Below are 21532 nucleotides of genomic sequence, written 5' to 3'. Positions count from 1 at the left end.
TTTAACATATACTGACAACCACCATAATAATGCAGGTGATAAAACAGGAAGGCACATGAAGAATAATGAAAATCATTCAATTTCCATTGGATAAAATCAAGTCCCTACATGATGATGATTTTCTACTTTTTGTCTAGTGAGTGTTAGAGGGAAAACAGTAACTGGAAATCTTTACAGACGCCACACAACTCAAGCAACAGAAAAACACAGCAGGAAAGTTGGACGATCCAGTGAGTATCTTTTTGTTACAAGAGTTTGATCTTGAAATTTATAATAATAATAAAAAAAAAAACGTATTCAGTTTGTTCGGGCCTATTTTATTATCTTTTGATGAGGTGTTGAACATTATGACGGCTGTCAAAAATCAAACCAAATGAAACAACTAGTTATTGATGCACTTAATAGCATTAAAATGATGTGTTTAACTTCTGACATTCTGAAATGATCTAGATTAAGATAATGAATGAATTGGAAAAATAATTTTAAGTGTGTACAGTATGTGGCCAAAGATAAACTGTTTTTATAGCCTATAAATCTGGAAAAAAAAGGAAATTTAGCACAGGTTTAGAGTCACCTCTAAAAGTGAAATGATGATAAGGAAAAGTTTTCTAATATATAATATATGGTGTTAGAATCATGTTAGCCTGTGTTCTAGCACATTTTAAAAATATTTCTTCTACTTGTATATTTTCCCCAGTGAGTTATCTAATTAAGAGGTCTCAGGTAAACTCTGCACAACTAGAAGCAGACAGCAGGTTTGGGTCATCATGCTCCATAGTCTCCACTGGCAGCTCAGGATATGGATCTTCATGCTCCCTTCCTCAATCTGGAGCAGTCAGAACACAAATGGACAAATAGTGAGTTTAATATTTCAGAACTTTCAGACAAACAAGATGAGTGTGACGATATGAACTTATAAGAATTAATGTATGCAAATGACTGTTTATATAGCCATCCATCCATCCATTCTCCAAACTGCATGTTCTATGTAGAGATTCAGGAGTCTGTCCCAGCATCTCAGGCCGTAGACAGGGAAACACCCTGGATGGATGGCCAGTTGTTTACATATCTTAATCTATAAAATTTTAATATTGTACTCTGTAAAAACTGTGATTCAATAAAGATGCCTATAAGATATATTTTCTATATTTTATAAGATATATAAAATACCTTTTCTCTTTAATCTGTTGCTGGTCAGTTTGTTGATTGTAACATTTGTGTAACACAAACCAAGTGTATGAGTAAATCAGTGTTTTCTTCTTTTCTTATGAGGATTTAAATGAGCTCTATTTTTCTTTGCTCTCCACAAAGCACATATTTTAACAAATTAATTGCAATTGACTCGTTACATTAATTCCAAAAAACTATTTTTTTTACAATCTATTTGCAGTTACTTATTTTCACTGATTTGTTACTCTTATTTCAAAATGATATTGTTTATAATCTATTTTAGATATAAAGATATTTTTTATATGTATATATATATATATATATACTGTATTATAATGTTTGAATGCCTTGAAGAAATATTAAATGAAGCAAGAAAAAAAATTCAGTCCATTTTTTTAATAGCATTTGATTTCATATTTCAAATGGGACATAGTTTTAGCCATCCATCCATCCATTCTCCAAACTGCATGTTCTATGTAGAGATTCAGGAGTCTGTCCCAGCATCTCAGGCCGTAGACAGGGAAACACCCTGGATGGATGGCCAGTTGTTTACATATCTTAATCTATAAAATTTTAATATTGTACTCTGTAAAAACTGTGATTCAATAAAGATGCCTATAAGATATATTTTCTATATTTTATAAGATATATAAAATACCTTTTCTCTTTAATCTGTTGCTGGTCAGTTTGTTGATTGTAACATTTGTGTAACACAAACCAAGTGTATGAGTAAATCAGTGTTTTCTTCTTTTCTTATGAGGATTTAAATGAGCTCTATTTTTCTTTGCTCTCCACAAAGCACATATTTTAACAAATTAATTGCAATTGACTCGTTACATTAATTCCAAAAAACTATTTTTTTTACAATCTATTTGCAGTTACTTATTTTCACTGATTTGTTACTCTTATTTCAAAATGATATTGTTTATAATCTATTTTAGATATAAAGATATTTTTTATATATATATATATATATATATATATATATATACTGTATTATAATGTTTGAATGCCTTGAAGAAATATTAAATGAAGCAAGAAAAAAAATTCAGTCCATTTTTTTAATAGCATTTGATTTCATATTTCAAATGGCAATGACATAGTTTTTACATCCAAATACTGCACACAAAAATTTGTAAGATTTTTATAAAGATCAAGAAAAGTGCTCCTGTCCATTTTCAACCTTACAAGAAACCCTATAAATATGCTTTACAGCAATATTTTATTGGCAAACACTATTATAAAGGCAGCAGACCCATTTGAGCTATATGACCTAATTGAGGTCCTTAACACTACAACTCATTTTAGCCCCAAAACACACACCAGCAAATACAGTGAAATCTGTTTAACGTTTCTAAAATTCATCTCATAAGTGAAATCCTTAGTGAGTGATACAGGAAGTGTAAACAAACATCCCAGACGATGTGACCACAAATACAATCCAAGGCTTTATTTCAAAGCAGATTGATCCTGTCTGCTCTGCAGGTTCCATGATGATTTCACTGGTGTGTTTTTAAACTGGTGTCAGGAAGTTCAGGTTGAGGCTGCTGGGGATCTGGATGGTCTCGAGGGCCACAGGTGAAGGGTTGAAGGGGAAAGTGACTGGGAAAATGATCTTTGCGTCCATCAGTAACTGAGAAGACTCCTTACGATCCTTTAATAAAGTCTAGAGAGGATGGAGAAGTGTTTTACTATGTAAATCGAACAATATCTGACTTAAAATACATTTAAAAACATTGAGAAATGACTCACCTGTACAGACTTTATGAATGATATAGACACTCTCTCCTCAAACTCATTCACTGGTGTGTACAAGCGGAGGATTTTCACAATCTGTCACAAACAGACACAGAACATCAGAACTGAACTCAAGGTTTCATCAGAGACTCCATTCAGATCTCGCGCATGCACACACACACCTGTTCAGTGGTGAGAGCCGTGCACATAGTACAGATGGCCCCTGCGTCGTCCTGGCTCTTCTTTTTGATCTGCAGAAGCTGAGCTGCCTGAATCAGAGGCTCCAGAGACTCACGTGCTCCACTGCCCTGAAGATCTTTATCCAGCAACCACTCCTCCAGCTGACATACATTATACCTTATATAAAGGTATAAATGTATAAATATACCTTATATTATATATATATATATATATATACATACATACATACATACATACAGTGACATGCGAAAGTTTGGGAACCCCTTGCAGAATCTGTGAAAATGTGGATAATTTTAACAAAATAAGACAGATCATACAAAATGCATGTTATTTTTTATTTAGTACTGTCCTGAGTAAGATATTTTACATAAAAGATGTTTACATATAGCCCACAAGACAAAAAAATAGCTTTTTTTAGCAAACATTCACTGATGCTCCAGAAGGAAACACGATGCATTAAGAGCCCCGGAAAACTTTTTGAATTTGAAGATCAAGGTAAATGTAAATTATATTTCAGCAAAATAAGAAAATTTGGGACATCTTCATCCTGTTCAAAAAGTTTTCACCCCCCCGGCTCTTAATGCATCGTGTTTCCTTCTGGAGCATCAGTGAATGTTTAAACCTTTTTTAATAGTTGTGTTTGAGTCCCTCAATTGTCCTCAGTGTGAAAAGATGGATCTCAAAATCATACAATTAAAATTATAATTTTGTTCAAATTATTCACAATTTCACAGATTCTGCAAGGGGTTCCCAAACTTTCGCATGCCACTGTATATATATATATATATATATAAACCTCAAAACTACAACCTATTCTATGTAAACATCTTTTATGTAAAATATCTTACTCAGGACAGTACTAAATAAAAAATAACAGGCATTTTGCACGATCTCTCTTATTTTGTTAAAATTATTCACATTTTCACAGATTCTGCAAGGGGTTCCCAAACTTTCGCATGCCACTGTATACACACACACACACACACATATATATAATTTTGTATTTTAAAAAAATTACATTTAGCATTTCAATGGTGTATATCTTCATTTCATGCTTTTTTAATTTTTATACAATTATAATACAAAATTATTTGAACATAATTTGAGTGAAACGAAACCATGCAAAATTAATGAAAAACTTCCTAAAATAAATAAATTACATTTCTTAATATTTGCAAAAAAATGTAATGCATTTCTATGTTATGCCAGCATGATTGGTTTGTTAAATCATTCATAGAATTTTAGAGAAGTAAAATGTTTAAAACTTAATAAACATAAAACCTGTAAAGTTTTATTATATACACAAACTATATATATAAACTTTTTTTTTTCCAACACAGGCTGCATTTCACTCCACTTTTAAACATGCACTCACAAACTTCCCTAAGCACTTCCCCTCGGGGGAATCCCGCTGCCATTTTGAAGTGCGTTCCACTTCATGAAGTGAACGAGGGAAGTTTATATGGACAGACCCTCGACCCCTCGATTTTGACTGAGGGAGCCTATGGGATTACATCTCTGCCATAATTCTGCGCGCGTAAGATCATATTTTTTCCTCTTCTGCTGTCGAGGTAATGCAAGGAATGTTGTGATTGGTTGTCAAGGCAGCCAATCAGAATTTAGCAGCCTCATCTCTGATTGGCTGGAATTATGGCATATTGTAACGCTGGGTTGTGTTGAGCAAGTGAGCTGTTGGCATTTAGAGAGCACTGAGGGCGGGCATCAAGGGAGCAAGCTAGTGAAACGTTGCACGTGCAAAAGAGAAGGTCTGCACACATCCAAAAACGTATTTTAAATACAAAATTGATTTTCGTGCGCTCTAAATACTTTCTTCTTTGCGAGACAAATATTTTCTCCACAAAACTCAGTTCGCGCGTGCAAAATGCACTTTTGTGCGCTCAAAATATGATCTTTCGCGCGCAGAATTGTGGCAGAGATCTAAGCCTATACGAGTCTGCTTCATATGCACACTTCAGGCCACTCCATAGACCACAATGCACCACGATTGTGACGTCATCGCAGATCGCGTTTAATTTATCCCCACCCCAAACAACTCTATAATATCTAAATTATTATTTTTTTTTTACATTTATAACAGCCCAAGCATACCTATATACATATAGAATGCTGTACCAAACAAAGGGGGAAAATGTAAACAATAAACCAACTCCATAGCAGATTCTAAGTGATCAAGGGCTTAGGTCCTAGGACGTTCCAATTCAGCCCATTCCAACGGTTCTGCCAGTAGTGGGCACTCATGCAACGTAATCAATGACGTACATCTGAGTAAACGAGACGGAGGGAAGTTGGCCAGTGAAGGGCATAAAAAAAAGAACTGGAACGCAGCCCCAGACTATCCGTAGGTCTAGTGGCCTCTAGTGGTCAGTACCTGATCTGCAGGCCTTTACTCCAGGAGCACATGTCCTTGCGGAGCAGTAAGTTGTTGAGTGTAACAGAGCAGATGACGTAGAACTGCTGTTTGATGACCTGTCGGACCAGCTCGGTGTCGTTGCCGTGCTGAAGCAGCGTGTAATAGAACACATCCAGCTGCTTCAGAATGGACTCCAGCGAGTGAGAGCCCTCCTCATGGAAACTGGGCGTGCGCTTCCTCATTCCTGTGGGCTTCACACCCATCACACCCTGAATGGTCTCCTGCTCCAACATGGCTGGAGCTGCCATGAGGAAAAGAGGGAATGATCAAGCAGAGAGCATAAAATAAACATTGAAATCTTTATGATCAGAGTATGGAGTTACCAATCTTGGGGTGTAAAATATTTTCTATGACCCTGATGAGCTGCTGGTAGATCTGAATGCCCAGATCACTCAGAACCTGCCGGTACTCAGACAGGTCAAAGTTTGTCAGACAGTGTTCGTTCTGCCGAGGCGTGTTGTGCTTTGCGTATGCCTAAAAAAGGTCAGGAAGAAATAAAATATTAGGCCAGCATTCATAGAGTAAAAAATTCAAAATAGTAGTAATAATAAAAACATTAACATTCATGTGTACAGACATGCAGAAGTGTTGTTTCAAACGTTTCTCTCTACTCTCAACATTTGCAGCTAGCTTCTTCAGAAAGCTATTTTTTTTTTAATCAGATTCTTCTAATTCAGCATCCAAGGAACCTTGAATAATTGAACTGAAATTTACAAGAAGCAACACTGTGCCACACAAAAAGTGATGGCTAATGCATACAGTTCATTTCTAATAGAGTATGGTGTTAGCATCTTGCTAAGCTAATTACTACCTCTAGCACAAAAGAACATTAAAACATAAAAATAACTATATTATATTATATAAATATTAGATAATATAAAATTATTAATATTTTCCACAGAAATATCAAATAATTTGTCTATGAAACTAATTGCCATCGTTTGAGCATAAAATTGTAGATCTTAAAAGGTTTTAAGATAATAAGAAACATGAATACAGAAGAAAAAAATTGAATTTATATTGATAAAATTTACATAGTGTATTCAAAATAAGAAAGCACCCCCAAAAAATGTCTGTATACATGAATGAGTGTGTGTGTGTGTATAAAATAATAGTAAGAATTTCCCACTACAATTTAATGATTTGCCACAATGCATTCTGGGATTGCATTTCTTGTGAAGGATACGTTTCACTGACTTATTTGGTCAGGACGAGATATTTAATAAATGCTGCTGCCATTTTGCTGCTGACTTTTTGGAGTGTAATAATGACGTCTACAATGCTGTCTATGTAGACAGAACACTAGGGTTCGAAACGCAGCAAACAACCTACCTTCTCTCCACTGTACTGCCTCAGGCAATGTAAGAAGCGACAAGTGTTTGCCAACCAGAAGGAAATGGTTTCAAAATCTCCTCGTTTCTGTACAGATAGCAAGTTATTACGTAATTACCACAGCATGTTTTGTCAGATGTTTAAATCGAAATAATCTGGACATTTTTCATGCAAAAAATGGTTCACTCTTATCTCAATGGATTTGTATTCCAACATATTCTGACTGAGAGTCTTTCACCTTCAGTACGTTCTTAATGGCGTTGATGGAGGAGTTCAGCAGGGTGGAGACCCGCTGGTCATCGTTGGCGTAGTCGGCGTGTCGCAGACACATTAAGAGAATGTAAGCAGGCAGACCTGTGACCAAATTCACCACCACACCTCGGGGTTTGAGCTCTGTGGATAAATACATTCAAAATGACTGAAAATCACTCTTTTCAATGGAATATACTGCCTAAAGCAAAAAAATTCAACGTCCATTTGTTTCACTTTGTTTCAAAGAAAGTATCTATAAACATTTGTATTGTTTAGTTTCTCTGCTGATATTCTACATGTTTATGATGTTCAGATCACCTGTGATGAGTATCTTGAACAGTTTGCTCTCGTCTTCTCTCCTGTACTCCAGCATGCCCTGGAAATCCCTCTCTTTGCGAACGATACTGACCGTGCGTCCGCTCTCGCCAACTATGTTCTCTGGAGAGGACTGCTCGATATGAACACCTGCTGCCACCACCAAAATATTCATATTTTCCATATAAAAATAATCATGGGATGCCACTCCAACAGAAATTCATGTGACAATTTGTCTACAAAACTAACTGAAAGCATTTAATCATAAAACTTTTAGACAGTTTTTTAGACAACAAACATGAATCCAGTGTCCAAACTTGACTGATATTATTAATATCTTGTTTTCAAAAATTAGAAATCATTACCCTCAGCCTCCCCAAACTTTTTCATGTAAATTTTCAAGTGTTTCTTTAGTTTGCGGATCATTTTGTCCTGTTTCCCCATCTGCTCCAAGAGGTCCTATAATTTACAGAAATCATTGTAATGCAGAATAATATTTACTGTCATATATTACTATGTATATTTGTTAGTGTATGCATACCATATTTTGTTGTGTGAGGCGACTGATCTCGTGCTGCAGGCTGGCTTGTATTAGAGCGTCATGCGGAAGCTCCAAGCTGTTCGACAGCATCTGCTGCTGATGATCAAGCTCCGCCCTTAACTGCTGAAGCTCCGCCCTCAAACCCTCCACCTCCTTCTCGTGGGACTGTCCCTGAGTTTGCAACTGTGACACTAGAATCCTGCAAAGAGATATTAAAATGTTACTCAAAAGATATGCACTTAACCAGTGTTATTTTAGTATTATTGATATACTATTAGTTTTTCTTAATATTTTGAATAATTTTTTTTGTTACAGTTTTCATCTCAATTTTAGTTAAAATTTTTGTAATTCTGTGTTTTTGTCATTTTTATTAGTCTATATAGATTTCATTAAGTTTTAGAAAAACGTTGCCTCAGGAACTAGCATGCTATTTTACTTAATGGGTCCATTTAGTCCCTTTGTTTACCAATTTAAAAAGACACTTTCATTAAAAAAAAAAAAGATGTTTTGGATGGTGTGTGTAAGTTAGTGTACGTGAGAAAGAGTGTCTTTGTATATTAGTTCTATTTTATTTCACCTGTTAGTTTCCTTCAGGCTCTCATAAGCCATCCAGAGTTCTCCATCCTCATTGAGCTCATGAAGGTCCAACGTGGGAGATCTGTGAGAGAAAGAGTCATAAATGACTTCCATTATAAGGAAACATGCATGTTACAGCATGAACATGGGTCTGAGGACTGTAAATACAAATTTATGAAACATAAAAGCTGATATACCTGCTTGAGTCACCTGAATCTCCTTCGGTTCCTGTTTCCTGAAAAAAAAAATTATTTACTGACAGACTGATTATGTGTGTGTGTGTGTGTTATATTTTATTCATTATAATTTATGTCACATTATTTTGAAGATTTTCACCTATGGAATGTCAAATGGCTGCAAAAAAAGTTTGCACACTACCTTATGTTTAAATGCCTCGTGGTTGACCAGTTGAGATCGCAAGATGAGCACTTCCTCCTTTCGCATTTCAAGCTCTTCTGTGGTGGAGTTGAGCTGTTCGAGGAGCACGTTATATGCCTGACCTCCAGGGGACGCCAACTTTGACCCCGACCCCTTACTGAGGGACTGACGGAGCTCCTGCAGATCTTTCTTGAGCTTCTTATTGTCGGACTCCAGCTCCTGACGCTGTGAGCAGATCAGAAAACACACACACACACACACACACACACGCACATTTCTTTGAATGCATGAAAGACAAACCAAAAATTGTATTTAGTGAGCAAAAGTGTGTTTTTGGTACCTTCAGAGCTTCATAGTCTCTCTCAGCCCCTAACACTCTCTGACAATCTTCCAGTTCCTGGAAACACAGAGAAAGAACATGCATTACGTCCAGTACATGATAACAACCTAGCTGTTTTGGTTCTTACTTTAGTTTGTTCCAGTTGCAGCTGGTCTTCTTTGGTGTCCATCTCACTCTGCAGGTCCATCTTCTCCTTCTCCAGCTCAGCGACTCTCCTCTGAAGCTTCAGCAGCAGGGACACATCAGCTGCCGTCTGGCCAGCATCCTAGACGTATCAAACACAACCATCATATCCTATCATAACAGAAAATCTAGGAGAAATTCAGAAATCAAACTGCTTTTGGAAACGGACCTCTCTTTCCAGCGAGCTGACCTCTGACCCTGTGAGCACAGAGCTGTGGACGCTGTCTGATTGGCTGCTGCTGTAGCCAGAGTCGGCTCTGTTATGATCATGTTTGGAGAGCTCCTTGTAAGAAAGATTGGTAACACAAAATAGGTTGCAATATTAAAAATGTGAAAAATGCCATTGTATTAGGAAAGTGATATGAAAAATCTTTCTTATTACAGCCGCCTCTTTTTCTGATCTCAGATCAGCGCAGCGCTCCTCCAGTTTCAGGTGCTCAGACAGAAGGTTCTGGTAACGGAAGCGTTCCTCATTCAGCTGTGCTTGCAGGTGCTCTGTGGCCTCCTGATGGGTCGACTCTGATTTCTCTGTTTAAGACAATACAGATGACAACTGCTACATGACTTTCTTGGTATGCAAATCCAATTTTGTACATTGTTTACCATTACAAAAAATCTTGGCAGATAAACAGATTCCCCAGTCAAGTAACTACCAGTCAGATGGATGGCAATGCTCAAGGGTAACTTCCTCCACAAGGATTACAGACCTTTTTGCCCAAGCCCTCAATAGTATTACTAGGTAAAAGGTCGGAGCTTTCCTGAGCCAAGCCGAAACAACATGATCCACCTTTTAACTGCTGCTCCTGTTCCTGGATCAGTCTGTTCATCTCATCTTTCTCACTCTTCAGCAGTGTGTTCTTCTCATTCAGCTCAGCAACCATCTGCGGATCGCAGTTAAGATAGCAGTTAAGTTTGGTAAGATTTTTAAAATGTTTTTAATGTTAAGGAAGTCTCTTATGCCCATCAAAGCTACATTTATTTGATCAAAAATACAATAAAAACAGTAATACTGGGAAATATTATTACAATTTAAAATAACGGCTTTCTATTTTAATATATGTAAAGCATTTAATATATAAAATGTAATTCCTACGATGACAAAGCTGAATTTTGTGCTGCTTAATTTTGTTGTGGAAACGGATACATTTTTTTGCAGGATTCTTTGATGAATAGAAAGTCCAAAAGAACAACATTTATTTGAAAGAAAGCAAATATTTTTACTGTCACTTTTTATCAACTTAATGTGTCCTTGCTGAATAAAATTATGATTTTAAAATAATATATTTTTTGTAATTTGATATCTATAAATATAGACAGATAGATAGATAGACAGATATAGACAGACAGATAGATAGATAGACAGATATAGACAGACAGATATAGACAGAGAGATATAGACAGACAGATATATACAGAGAGATAGACAGATATAGACAGAGAGATAGATAGATAGACAGATATAGACAGACAGATATAGACAGAGAGATATAGACAGACAGATATATACAGAGAGATAGACAGATATAAACAGACAGATAGACAGATATAGATAGATAGATAGATAGACATAGACAGACAGACACAGACAGACAGACACAGACAGACAGACAGACAGACAGACACAGACAGACAGAATTAAATATGACCTCTTTGTTCTTCTCCAGCTCCTGACGGACCAGTTCCAGCTCCTCCTGTAAGGATGTCACCAGGTCTCCACGGTGACGGGACTCCTCTTCCGCCTCTTGAAGAGTCTTGAGCTGCATGTGCAACTTCTCCAACTCAGTGGCACTGTGGCTCTCCATTTGCCTTATTTGCTCAGAAAGCTCTCGGTTGTCTTTATGCTAAAGATAAATACAAACATTGTAAATCAAACATGGATTCCTCCTTAGATATCAAGATAGATGTAGATAAAACAGATGAAGGATACCTGCTCATCCAGTTTCCTCTGCAGCTGCATGATCTTGTTCTCCATGCCGAAGTTGAGCTTCTTGTAGTGCTCGACTGATCTGGCTTCAATCTTGAGTTTCTTGAGCTCTCGACGGGCCAGCATCCTGCGCACGCAACACTGCAGATACACCACAGCCCTCTTGATGCGACGAAAACGCCAGCGGGCCAGGAAGCCACGCACCCAGCGCTGGATCAGTAAAGCCTTGTGCTCACACACCAACTATGCAAGAAAACATCACAACAAGCTCTACAACAGTTGCTTTCATCTCCAATCCAACATTAAAGCATTTGCAACCCATGTTACTTCCATAATGTAACATTTAAATGAATGAGAATTAGCATCTCTCTGTACTAAGAAATAGCTGTTACTCATTCCTGAAAGCCTCATTCTTATTAGATCTTTGTCTGTGTACCCGTTTGTACTCCAGTCTGGCAGTATAGCCGCGCAGTAACCTCTGAATGAGAACCGCTGCTGCTCTCTGTCGCAGGAACTGTCGTCGGGCTGCCCACATGCGCGTGTACTTCTGAAAGATCACTGCGGCCCGCGTCCTTCTCATTGTCTTACACAAGCTAAACGAGGGTAGATAAAATACACTGTTAGTTTAGTTTCCAATTAGTAATTCACTCATAATTCATCTCAATTTACGCTTGACTTAATTCGCAATGTAAATCTAAAACATTTTTGAGTGTGAAGCACCATCGAGCCTGGTGTCCTCTCGTGTATCTCTGCAAGGTAATGGCCGCCTGGCGAATACGCAGGTATTTCTTCCGGGCGAGCCAGCAACGGATGGTTTTTTGGATGTGGATGCAGGCTGCACGGAGTTTGTCAGCCCTCAGCTTTTCCAGGTAAGCCACCTGTCCAGCCCGGAAAAAGATCTTTGTTTTTCCGAACTGGTATTTATCTTTGTTCTGCAGAGGGGGAACAAAGTAACATTAGACTGTTTAAAAACATCTCAAACCTACCAAAGCTGGTTTGTACGTGTCTGTGCATGGCCATGCTGGTTTAGAGGGTTTTTGGGCACTTTTTGGCTGGGAGATCGGCTTAAACCAGCTTAGACCATCTTAAACCAGCCTAGGTAGTTCTTTTTTGCAGGACACATGCATTTTGCATAGAGAAAGAACAAAGAGTTGTGTTAATGTTTACAAAGAGAAGTGTGATACCTGCACAAGCCGTTCTAGAACACTCTGGCAGGTCAACTTCCTGTCTGAGAGGAATTCTTTCTGCCTCATTAGAACACGATAACGACTGAAGAACTCTTGATAAGTCCACCTGACCAGAGGGAGGTAAAGATGCATTAAAACACGAACAGATTCCAAATCAGGTCGGCCATTTAGAGCTGGGTTAACAGAACTCAATTTTTGCTAAAGTGGTTTTAAACTTGAATAGAATAAGTTTAATAAGGGTTTTTATTGATAAACGAACATCAGTTCAAAAACTTTTGATTGGTGCTTTTGAGTCCATCACTTCTGATTGGTTCCCTTCAATTGGTCACAGCCAATCAGATTCCACGCAGAAGGGAGACTAGTAAGACATGTCATCATGAATTAGCACCTGGAAGGGAAGCCTGCAGATGAGATACGAATGGTCTCAAGGACTCCACACGCTCTGAGCTGCTGAACGGCTCGATGGGGGTCCAACCTAGAGCCAGAAAGAGAAGAAACTAAAGTGACCTATATTACATAATGGTGGATTATCTCTGAACTCAGCTTACTGACATGAAGGGGGCTTTAATGTCATTTGGCTTGATGCAGCGCACATAGTGAGGGGTGGTGGCGTTCAGCGTGTCCATGAGCAGGTGCAGAGAGTTCCGGAACTTAAAACAGGAGGAACAAATCATGAGACAAATGACACTGATTTTCTGTGAAGAGATTTGGTTTCAATAGAGCACAATAGCGACCGCCCACTTTTCCCACATTTTTCAGCAGCCTTGGTTCTGGAAGCATTTTTCCCATTCATGTTTTCCATTATTTATAGCAAAATAGTATATGAAAATTGGGGAAAAAGACAAAGGTAGACCGTGTAATTAACATCTTTTATGAGACAATTATTGTTATTATTATTAATAATTTAAGTAAAAAAATTCCATGATGCATTGTGAATGAAATAATGGAATCAAGTGCAACAAAACTAAATAAAACTACTGATTTATAGTCATTGAATTAAGAACAAAACAATGCTTTTTTGTTGTTGTTGAAAGAATCATGCTCATCAGCACTGTATTTTTATTTGATCAAAAACTCAGTAAAATAATAATATTGCAAAACTGTATTATTAATTTAAATAAATATTTTCTATTTTAATAATATTATATTATTATTAATATTATTTAATATGCTGATTTGGTGCTCAAATTATTATTTTTTTATTATCAATGTTGAAAATAGTGATACATTTGTTCAGGATTCATTCATGAACAAAGTTCAAAAGAGCAGCATTTATCTGAAATCTAACTTTTTTGTAGTAATATAAAAAGTCTGTTGCGTGCACAGGATCAATTTAATGCACACTTGCTAAAAAAGTATTTTTAAATTAAAATGATTAAAAATCTTACTGACCCCAAACTTTTGAATATATTTGACTATTAAACCCCAAGTTCAGATTGAAGGAAATTAAAAAGAATCAAAAACAGAGATGGATATCGGCTTTGTTGGTCAACTCTAACCTGCAGTCCAACCGATTTCTTGTGCTCCCTAAAAGACTGGGTTGACCGCCCAACCTTTGCACGACCAGATGGTGCTGAGGAGCTCGGAGCTGCAGGTGTTTCCTCATCCTGGAAGAGCTCAACCAGCAAGGCAAACTGAGAAAACAAGTCTTAATTAAAAAAAATAAAAAAAACAGCAATATGCATGCTACTTGTGACTATTTCACTCTAGACTCAGTGGTTCTCATCTGATTTAAAACTGATTTTTTTCCCCTGCTCTCCATAACCTGTTTTTGGGTTGCAACCCACCAGTTGAGAACCACTTGTCTAGGAAGCCAAAAAATATGTTAATGAACCGAACAGCAGGTGGCGATACTTATCTCAAGACATGTTGTATGTATCATAACTCTATTTTCAAGTCACTGAGAGAGCAGAGAATAACATTTCGCAAGCTGAAACACATTCCAGGTTCTCATTTCGACTGTGTAGAGCACAGCAAAGATGAATTTCTGTGCCAGAAAAATGCTAGTGAGCTATGCTGAGGTGAACACACCTTACTAGCCTTCAGCACATTAATTTGTTCTTCATTGACTGTGTCTTTATTTTTCTCCAGAAATCCATCACACTGGTATTCAACCTAAAACAGAAATAGAAAGAGATAAAATGGCATGGGAATTCCTGTATGACCACATAAGTGCATATTTTTCTTCATGTACCTTGTCTGCAAAGTGCAGTATGATGAAGGCTTTGTTAGACATGCGTGGCTTCTCAAAGTGAGAGCTTTTCTTTAGGTGAGTGTTGTACAGCTTTTGGGCCCATGAATCATCTGAGCCTTTTGGCATCTGGAAGCATCAAATCAAGAAATCTGAGAAGTTCATCACAAAAATATGCTAATTATATTTATTTATATATATATGGTTCAATGATGTTTACAGTGCATTCTTCATCTAAAAGATCTAGCAAGCCCATCTTGGCCTCGATCAGGTTGATGCACGGCTGGTTGTCGTAGAAATCGATGAGCGTCCATGGTATCTGCTCCTTCATGTATTCCTCCTGCTCCAGTTTGAACACGTGCTGGAGGGGAAATGCTTTCTGTGAGTCGTGATGTGCTTGGACATGACCCATCGTTTTGTGAATGCTGGAACAGCTGACACATGTTTGAAAATGCTGACCATGTTAAACTGCTGCTGGAGCTTCTCGTTGGCGTAATTGATGCAGAACTGCTCGAAGCTGTTCACCTCGAATGTCTCAAACCTGGGCACAACAGTTCACCTAATTTTCCTACAACTGCATTTTTAACATCAATAAAGTATGAAGATGAAATGATAGCACCTCACCCACCCATAGATGTCTAGGACACCGATGAACGAGTGCGGTTTGGAGGAAGTGCTCAGGGCCTTGTTGACCTGGCTGACGATCCACGAGAAGAGCTTGGCATAAATGTGCTTCGCAAGAGCGTCACGGCCGTTTATGGCCTCCAGTCGGGTAACGGGCTTGTTTAGGGTTTCTGTGGCGGTCTTGAGTTTTTTATGGCACAACCAGTGAGCCATGGACTCGTACGACACCTCAGTGAGGTCACAAAACCCTACCAGGTGGCCGCTTTCATCCTGGACACAATGAAAACAACAAAGTGTGAAATCAATGAATGAAAATGCAAAATGTGTATTAAAGAAGCCATTAATTCTTGCGTTCTCAACTGCGCGACTTACAGAGATGCCACAACTAGACGATCCTCTCTCTTTCACTTCCACATTCCCCAGATGAAGAATGGCTGACAGGATTTGGAATAAACCCATTTGGTGTGCCTCAGTTATTCCTGGAATCAGTAGATACTGGCACGTTTGTGGCTGAATGACTAAACTAAGAGTATGTGAAGCAGCAGGCGCAATCGGTCTTACTACACGATGTAACTACAGAAGAGTCAAGTTTTAAATTTATATTTAAAATATAGAAACTCTTTGGTCATTTTTGGGCGAGATGCTAATCAGGTCTAATCAGATTCAATGATCTATGCTAAGCTACAGCTAAAAGTGCTACCGCCAGACCCGGAGATCGGCTGAATGGATTCGAAAACGGTAAAACTCAACTTTTTAACTCTAGGGGAGTTGGAAAATGAGCCTATTTTCAAAAATAGTGGAGTGTTCCTTTAAAAGGGTTTATATAATGAAGAATCTAATTGTCCTTGATCGTTTTAGATAAGAGCTTTATGTACTATGAAAACACATTTTGACTTTGTCCATGTTTACACATCAACTATTGCTACTGGATGTTCAGAAACCTGGCCAGTCTAATCATAGATAGGTAATAAGAATTTTTAAAAAATAATAATTAAAAAAAAAATTTTAAAGAAAAGGAAAAAAAAAATAAATAAATAAAGAATACAAAAATAATTAAATGAAAAAATACAAAAAAGAAACAAGAAAAAAATAATGAATATTTTAAAATAATAAAATAAACAATACAATACAATTAATAAAATACAAAATACAAAAAATTATTTAAAAATGTAAAGTAAAAGACGTTACCCTTTTATCATTCTCATAATAAGTTAAGACAATAAAAGAAAGATATTTAGGACCCCGGTGTACAAAACAATATATGGCACATGGAAAGGTAAGCTATTTATACCTAGCAGTGAAAAGGCTTTCCTTGTGGCCTCCATCTCGTTCAGGTCGTTCACTCCCTCGATTATGGGACTTCTGCCTTGTTTAGTGTAGGGAAAGTCATCAGCGCTACCTTAAGAGAAAAACTGGTTACTGAAGAGAAGGAGTCCACCCTGAGGGGAAGTGGTGAACAGATTTTCTTATTACAAAATATCACCTGTCGGTTGACTTAAAACCTACAATAACATCCATAACTCATTATAGATGCTAACGATTTACTTGACTGTTAATTATAAACACAATGCAGAGTAGGTATCATACCTAATTTTAGAGGTTCAAATTCCGGTAAATGGGCACAGGCACAGAGCTGATAGAAGATGTGATAGTTTCTCTCCTCACTCGCCTAAAACAGGAAACAGAAACTGACCACTGTAGTTTAAGTCAAGAGACATTTCCACATAAGCACACCAGAATTTATATTTATTTAATATCAATGCTATTATGTTTTATATTACTGAAATCAATGTTGACTCTTTCAAACAATTTAAATAAGTATGTAGTAGAGACGAATAAGCAGCAGATTAACCTGAAACACCACTCTAGACTTTTCCAGAAGATACGTCCTCATGTTGGCTCCAATGATGTGGTGTTTCCTGTCAAATCCAATCTCAATGTACTTCCCAAAGCGGCTGCTGTTGTCGTTTCTCGTCGTCTTGGCGTTTCCGATAGCCTACACACATATGAAAACCTCAGTTTGAGGAGAAATCTACATCGGTTTGGTGTTTAGGGAGTTTCACAGGCTAGCAGAAGCTAGCTAGCTAAAGTTAGGTAGCTATCTGCTGTCATACCTCCATGATGGGGCTGGACGCCAGCACTTTCTCCTCCACGCTGGCCTCAGCAGAGGAGCCGCTGACCGTGGCGAAGTAACGCATGGCGTATTTGGCAGAAACGGTCTTCCCTGCACCAGATTCTCCACTCACAATGATGGACTGATTTTTCTCGTCTCTTACAGGAGGAAAAGGAGAGCTAGCATTGTAATTGCCATTAACTGTGAACACATTCTTAGATACAATCTATACTTTGAATCTCTATGGCAAAAAGGTATGTGCACATACCTGGCCATCTGTTTATAGGCCTCCTCTGACACGGCAAAGATATGAGGGTCCATATCACCCATGTTCTGCCCACTGTAAGCATTGATGATGTCTGATCCATAGATTTGAAGACTTTCATATGGATTGATGGCAACCAGGATGATCCCTATATTTATTTTAAAATGATTAGATTTTTTTTTTTAACTTCTGGAGTTCCGGGTCAAAGGTCAGACTGAATCGCAATGCGTTTTCAGACTCTTTTTCTGAAACTTTGCATACTGTATGCAAAACAGCCTAATCTAAGAACAGGAGTCCATAACTCAAAGTCTAATGGGCTGTGCAGTACAGATGAAACAAGCTCTGCTAGGACATATTTTATGGTTCATATTCACTAGTAATATCTGCTGCACATGAGAGTTCCAAAATCTACAAGTCAATGCTCAGAAATGAAATGAAATAAAATAAATGTATTTAAATAAAATGGTAAAATTCAATTAATTAAAAAAAATACTTTAAAAAAATTAAACTACAAGACAATATATTGACAATAAACAGACTAGCCATAGACACACTACTTTTATATGTGACCCTGAAGCACAAAACCAGTCTTAAGTCGCTGGGGTATATTTTTAGCAATAGCCAAAAAAACATTGTATGGGTCAAAATTATAGATTTTTATAGATAAAAGAAAAAAATTTCTTTTATGCCAAAAATCATTAGGATATTTTGTAAGACATATTTTATGGTTCATATTCACTAGTAATATCTGCTGCACATGAGAGTTCCAAAATCTACAAGTCAATGCTCAGAAATGAAATGAAATAAAATAAATGTATTTAAATAAAATGGTAAAATTCAATTAATTAAAAAAAATACTTAAAAAAAATTAAACTACAAGACAATATATTGACAATAAACAGACTAGCCATAGACACACTACTTTTATATGTGACCCTGGAGCACAAAACCAGTCTTAAGTCGCTGGGGTATATTTTTAGCAATAGCCAAAAAAACATTGTATGGGTCAAAATTATAGATTTTTATAGATAAAAGAAAAAAATTTCTTTTATGCCAAAAATCATTAGGATATTTTGTAAATTTCCTACCGTAAATATATCAAAACGTAATTTTTGATTAGTAATATGCATTGCTAAGAACTTCATTTGGACAACTTTAAAGGCGATTTTCTCAGTATTTAGATTTTTTTGCACCCTCAGATTCCAGATTTTCAAATAGTTCTATCTCGGCTAAATATTGTCCTATCCTAACAAACCACACATCAATGGAAAGCTTATACATCAGCTTTCAGATGATGTATAAATCTCAATTTCAAAAAATGGAACCTTATGACTGGTTTTATGGTCCAGGGTCACATATTGTCATCGAAATCAATAGGAAAGTCAAAACTATGATTTTAATATATCTAATAAGCAACGTCCACGACCATCTGAGGTGTCGGTTTGATTACCACAGTAGGTGTAGATGAGCTTGGAGTCTGTGAATCGGACCCGGAGGTTGTGCATCACAGCCGGTTCATGGAGGTAACTGAGAGCCGTGAGGTCGTTCTCACCCACCAGGATGTCCGGGTTACGAAGGGGAGGCAGAACACCACTCTTTGGGTCCAACTTGTACTCAAAATCCTGCGAAAAGATACTAAAGTTCAGCAGAAGCTACTGTGGAGAATTATAAATGCTCTTAAAGTGAATCTACTGCCTTGTCCTATGAACTTAACACAGTATGTGCATTTATTTTGCTATTTTTCTGTCATGAGCTCTACTGTCTACATGCTGTTGATGACCTTTTATTGAACCCAGAATATTCCTTTAACGTAAAACATGTTAGTTCATCAGATCATCTTGTGCATCTTGTGGGTAAAACATGCAAAAAGCTTTTTGTATCACTGACACACTTGCAGACAGGAGAACAATTTAGAGGACATTTACTTCAGGAAACCACAAGATAAACTACAGATACTCGGCTTTGGCCTAGTGACTGCACACCAGTTAAATGTTACACCAGTTTTCACCAGTTAAAAAATAGTGGGAACAGCAATGGGTGCAGTTACTGAAATACGCTGGAATTGGAATTCCACACCCATTATTTCTTCCACCAGTCTGACTCAACGCTGACTCAAGCAGCCTTCGAAAGCTTTAAACCATCTGATCTGGTCAAATTTGTCATGTTTGCCTTTCATACCCATGTTGGATGGGTAAACTGGATCTTAACCTGTTACAAAACAGGGTGTAAGTGGAAAGCTGTTTGATACTCTCACCGTCTCATCCTCCAGCTGTAGATGTAGGACAGTGTCTCCGAGCTTGTAGTCTTTGGTGAGCTCTGCTGATCTCCACACCTCTGTGGTGTCTGGGATCCAGACTCGAGCAAACTGCAGGTGGCCAACATCAAGTTAGTTTGAATAACAATATTTATTACATGCAATTCAAAGCAGATATAAAATGGTTTAATGTATATATTAATAATCTAATTTATAAAATCAAATTCATTTTATTTTATAACAGTACTTTTTTCATTTTTAAAATCAAACGTGATAGTTTTATCAATGCGTTTATATTTAAAGCAAAAATTACATATTACATCTAATTTCAATGTTGTGAAAATGTCTAATTTACCTAATATTAGAGCTGCAACTCAGATTAATATATTTTGTAAAATAAAAATATATCTTTTATTTTAACTTTAATCAAGCATCCGGTTGTTTAATCAATGCATTCACATTTAACATAATAAATTAAATATAATTTTAGGTTTAATTTTGTAAAATGGTCTCATTTACCTAAAATAAGAGCTACACATCAGATTAATATTATTTTTTTATTTTTATTTTTTTGCTTTTCTTTCAACTTGAATCAAGCATTTGATGGATTTATCAATGCATTCAGAGTTAAAACAATGAGTTAAATATTATTTCTAGGTTTAATAAAATGGTCTAATTTACCTCAAATTAGTGGTGCACCTTTTTTTCCTATCCTTAATAGAAATTAGAAATAAAAATTTAAGAATTAAACAATCATTTAAGTGTTCAGTGTTTATTTGTTTGAATACAGTCCGCTGAATGTTTGATAATCAAACTAAAATAAATAAAAAAATTAATTCCAGTAGCTTTAAAGTTCTCCAAAAAACCAGCAAAAAGATGTAAGATTGGACTGTCTGGATGGTACAATGTTGCACATGCTTCTACTGCTCAGATGTGAAAGTAGCGGGGTTTAAACTCTCATACCTTCGAGTACAGCTCCAGCGCTGCCATTGGGCTCTGCCTGAACTCCCGTTACTCCAGAAACATCGCAACTCTCTGCGTATGCGTCGACTTAGAAATTAGACATTGAGAAACGCCAAACTTTCTGCAATCTCTTGGCTGGTGGTATGGAGGTGTGACAGCCGCCGGGGAAGTGCATTGAGTGGCACAGTTAAATAACTAATAGCTGTTTTCGATTGAACACGATGTTGTCTTCCGCCAGGGGGCGCTTGGTGGCTCAAAACGCTACTTCTCCAATGAGCCGCATTTAAATCTCTGGATGATTTTTGTCTCAATGGAAACATGTGCACACAAAATAGTGTAATCGTTTTACTCCATTAATTATTAAGACAAACGTCTGGCATACAAATGAAAACTCAGGCAACTATTTCTTATGAATCGTTTAAAAAGTAAAAACAATCAGCTAGTAATCACAACCGTATATGATTGGTCGGTCTTGACCACCGGTGAGAAAAGTAATAGGTACCACTTGACAACGGAATGAACGTATTGAATGTCCTGCATTCAGCAGAATTTCAA

The 21532-nt window shown here is 37.0% G+C and overlaps 1 protein-coding gene across 2 annotated transcripts; it reads right to left on the bottom strand.

The window, feature by feature from the left end:
• Positions 1-2227: 2227 nt before the first annotated feature.
• LOC107740887 (unconventional myosin-Va-like) lies at positions 2228-21100 on the bottom strand. 2 transcript variants are annotated; one of them, XM_016553421.1, is made up of 40 exons: positions 20978-21100; positions 20015-20125; positions 19211-19382; positions 17764-17908; positions 17497-17653; positions 17235-17378; positions 16970-17051; positions 16674-16781; positions 15755-15861; positions 15387-15652; positions 15218-15299; positions 14979-15119; positions 14762-14887; positions 14599-14682; positions 14067-14201; positions 13120-13217; positions 12956-13042; positions 12565-12673; positions 12101-12312; positions 11817-11973; positions 11384-11623; positions 11103-11297; positions 10244-10337; positions 9839-9984; positions 9626-9739; positions 9401-9538; positions 9274-9330; positions 8934-9158; positions 8753-8790; positions 8557-8637; positions 7980-8178; positions 7804-7897; positions 7442-7591; positions 7110-7264; positions 6872-6958; positions 5863-6013; positions 5498-5780; positions 3090-3264; positions 2923-3003; positions 2228-2836 (listed from the first exon to the last, which is right to left on the bottom strand). In XM_016553421.1, the coding sequence occupies exons 1-40, from the start codon at positions 21002-21004 to the stop codon at positions 2684-2686; spliced, it is 5406 nt and encodes a 1801-aa protein (XP_016408907.1). In that variant the 5' UTR covers positions 21005-21100; the 3' UTR covers positions 2228-2683. The 2 variants fall into 2 exon arrangements, with proteins under 2 accessions (XP_016408907.1, XP_016408908.1); XM_016553422.1 differs by having other exon boundaries at positions 7442-7588.
• Between the last annotated feature and the right edge of the window lie 432 nt (positions 21101-21532).

The sequence above is a fragment of the Sinocyclocheilus rhinocerous genome, unplaced genomic scaffold (assembly GCF_001515625.1).
Source record: "Sinocyclocheilus rhinocerous isolate Xijiao unplaced genomic scaffold, SAMN03320098_v1.1 scaffold1668, whole genome shotgun sequence".
Classification (NCBI taxonomy): domain Eukaryota; kingdom Metazoa; phylum Chordata; class Actinopteri; order Cypriniformes; family Cyprinidae; genus Sinocyclocheilus; species Sinocyclocheilus rhinocerous.
Note: the sequence above shows the minus strand (reverse complement) of the source record. Positions and strands in the feature narration are given on the sequence as shown.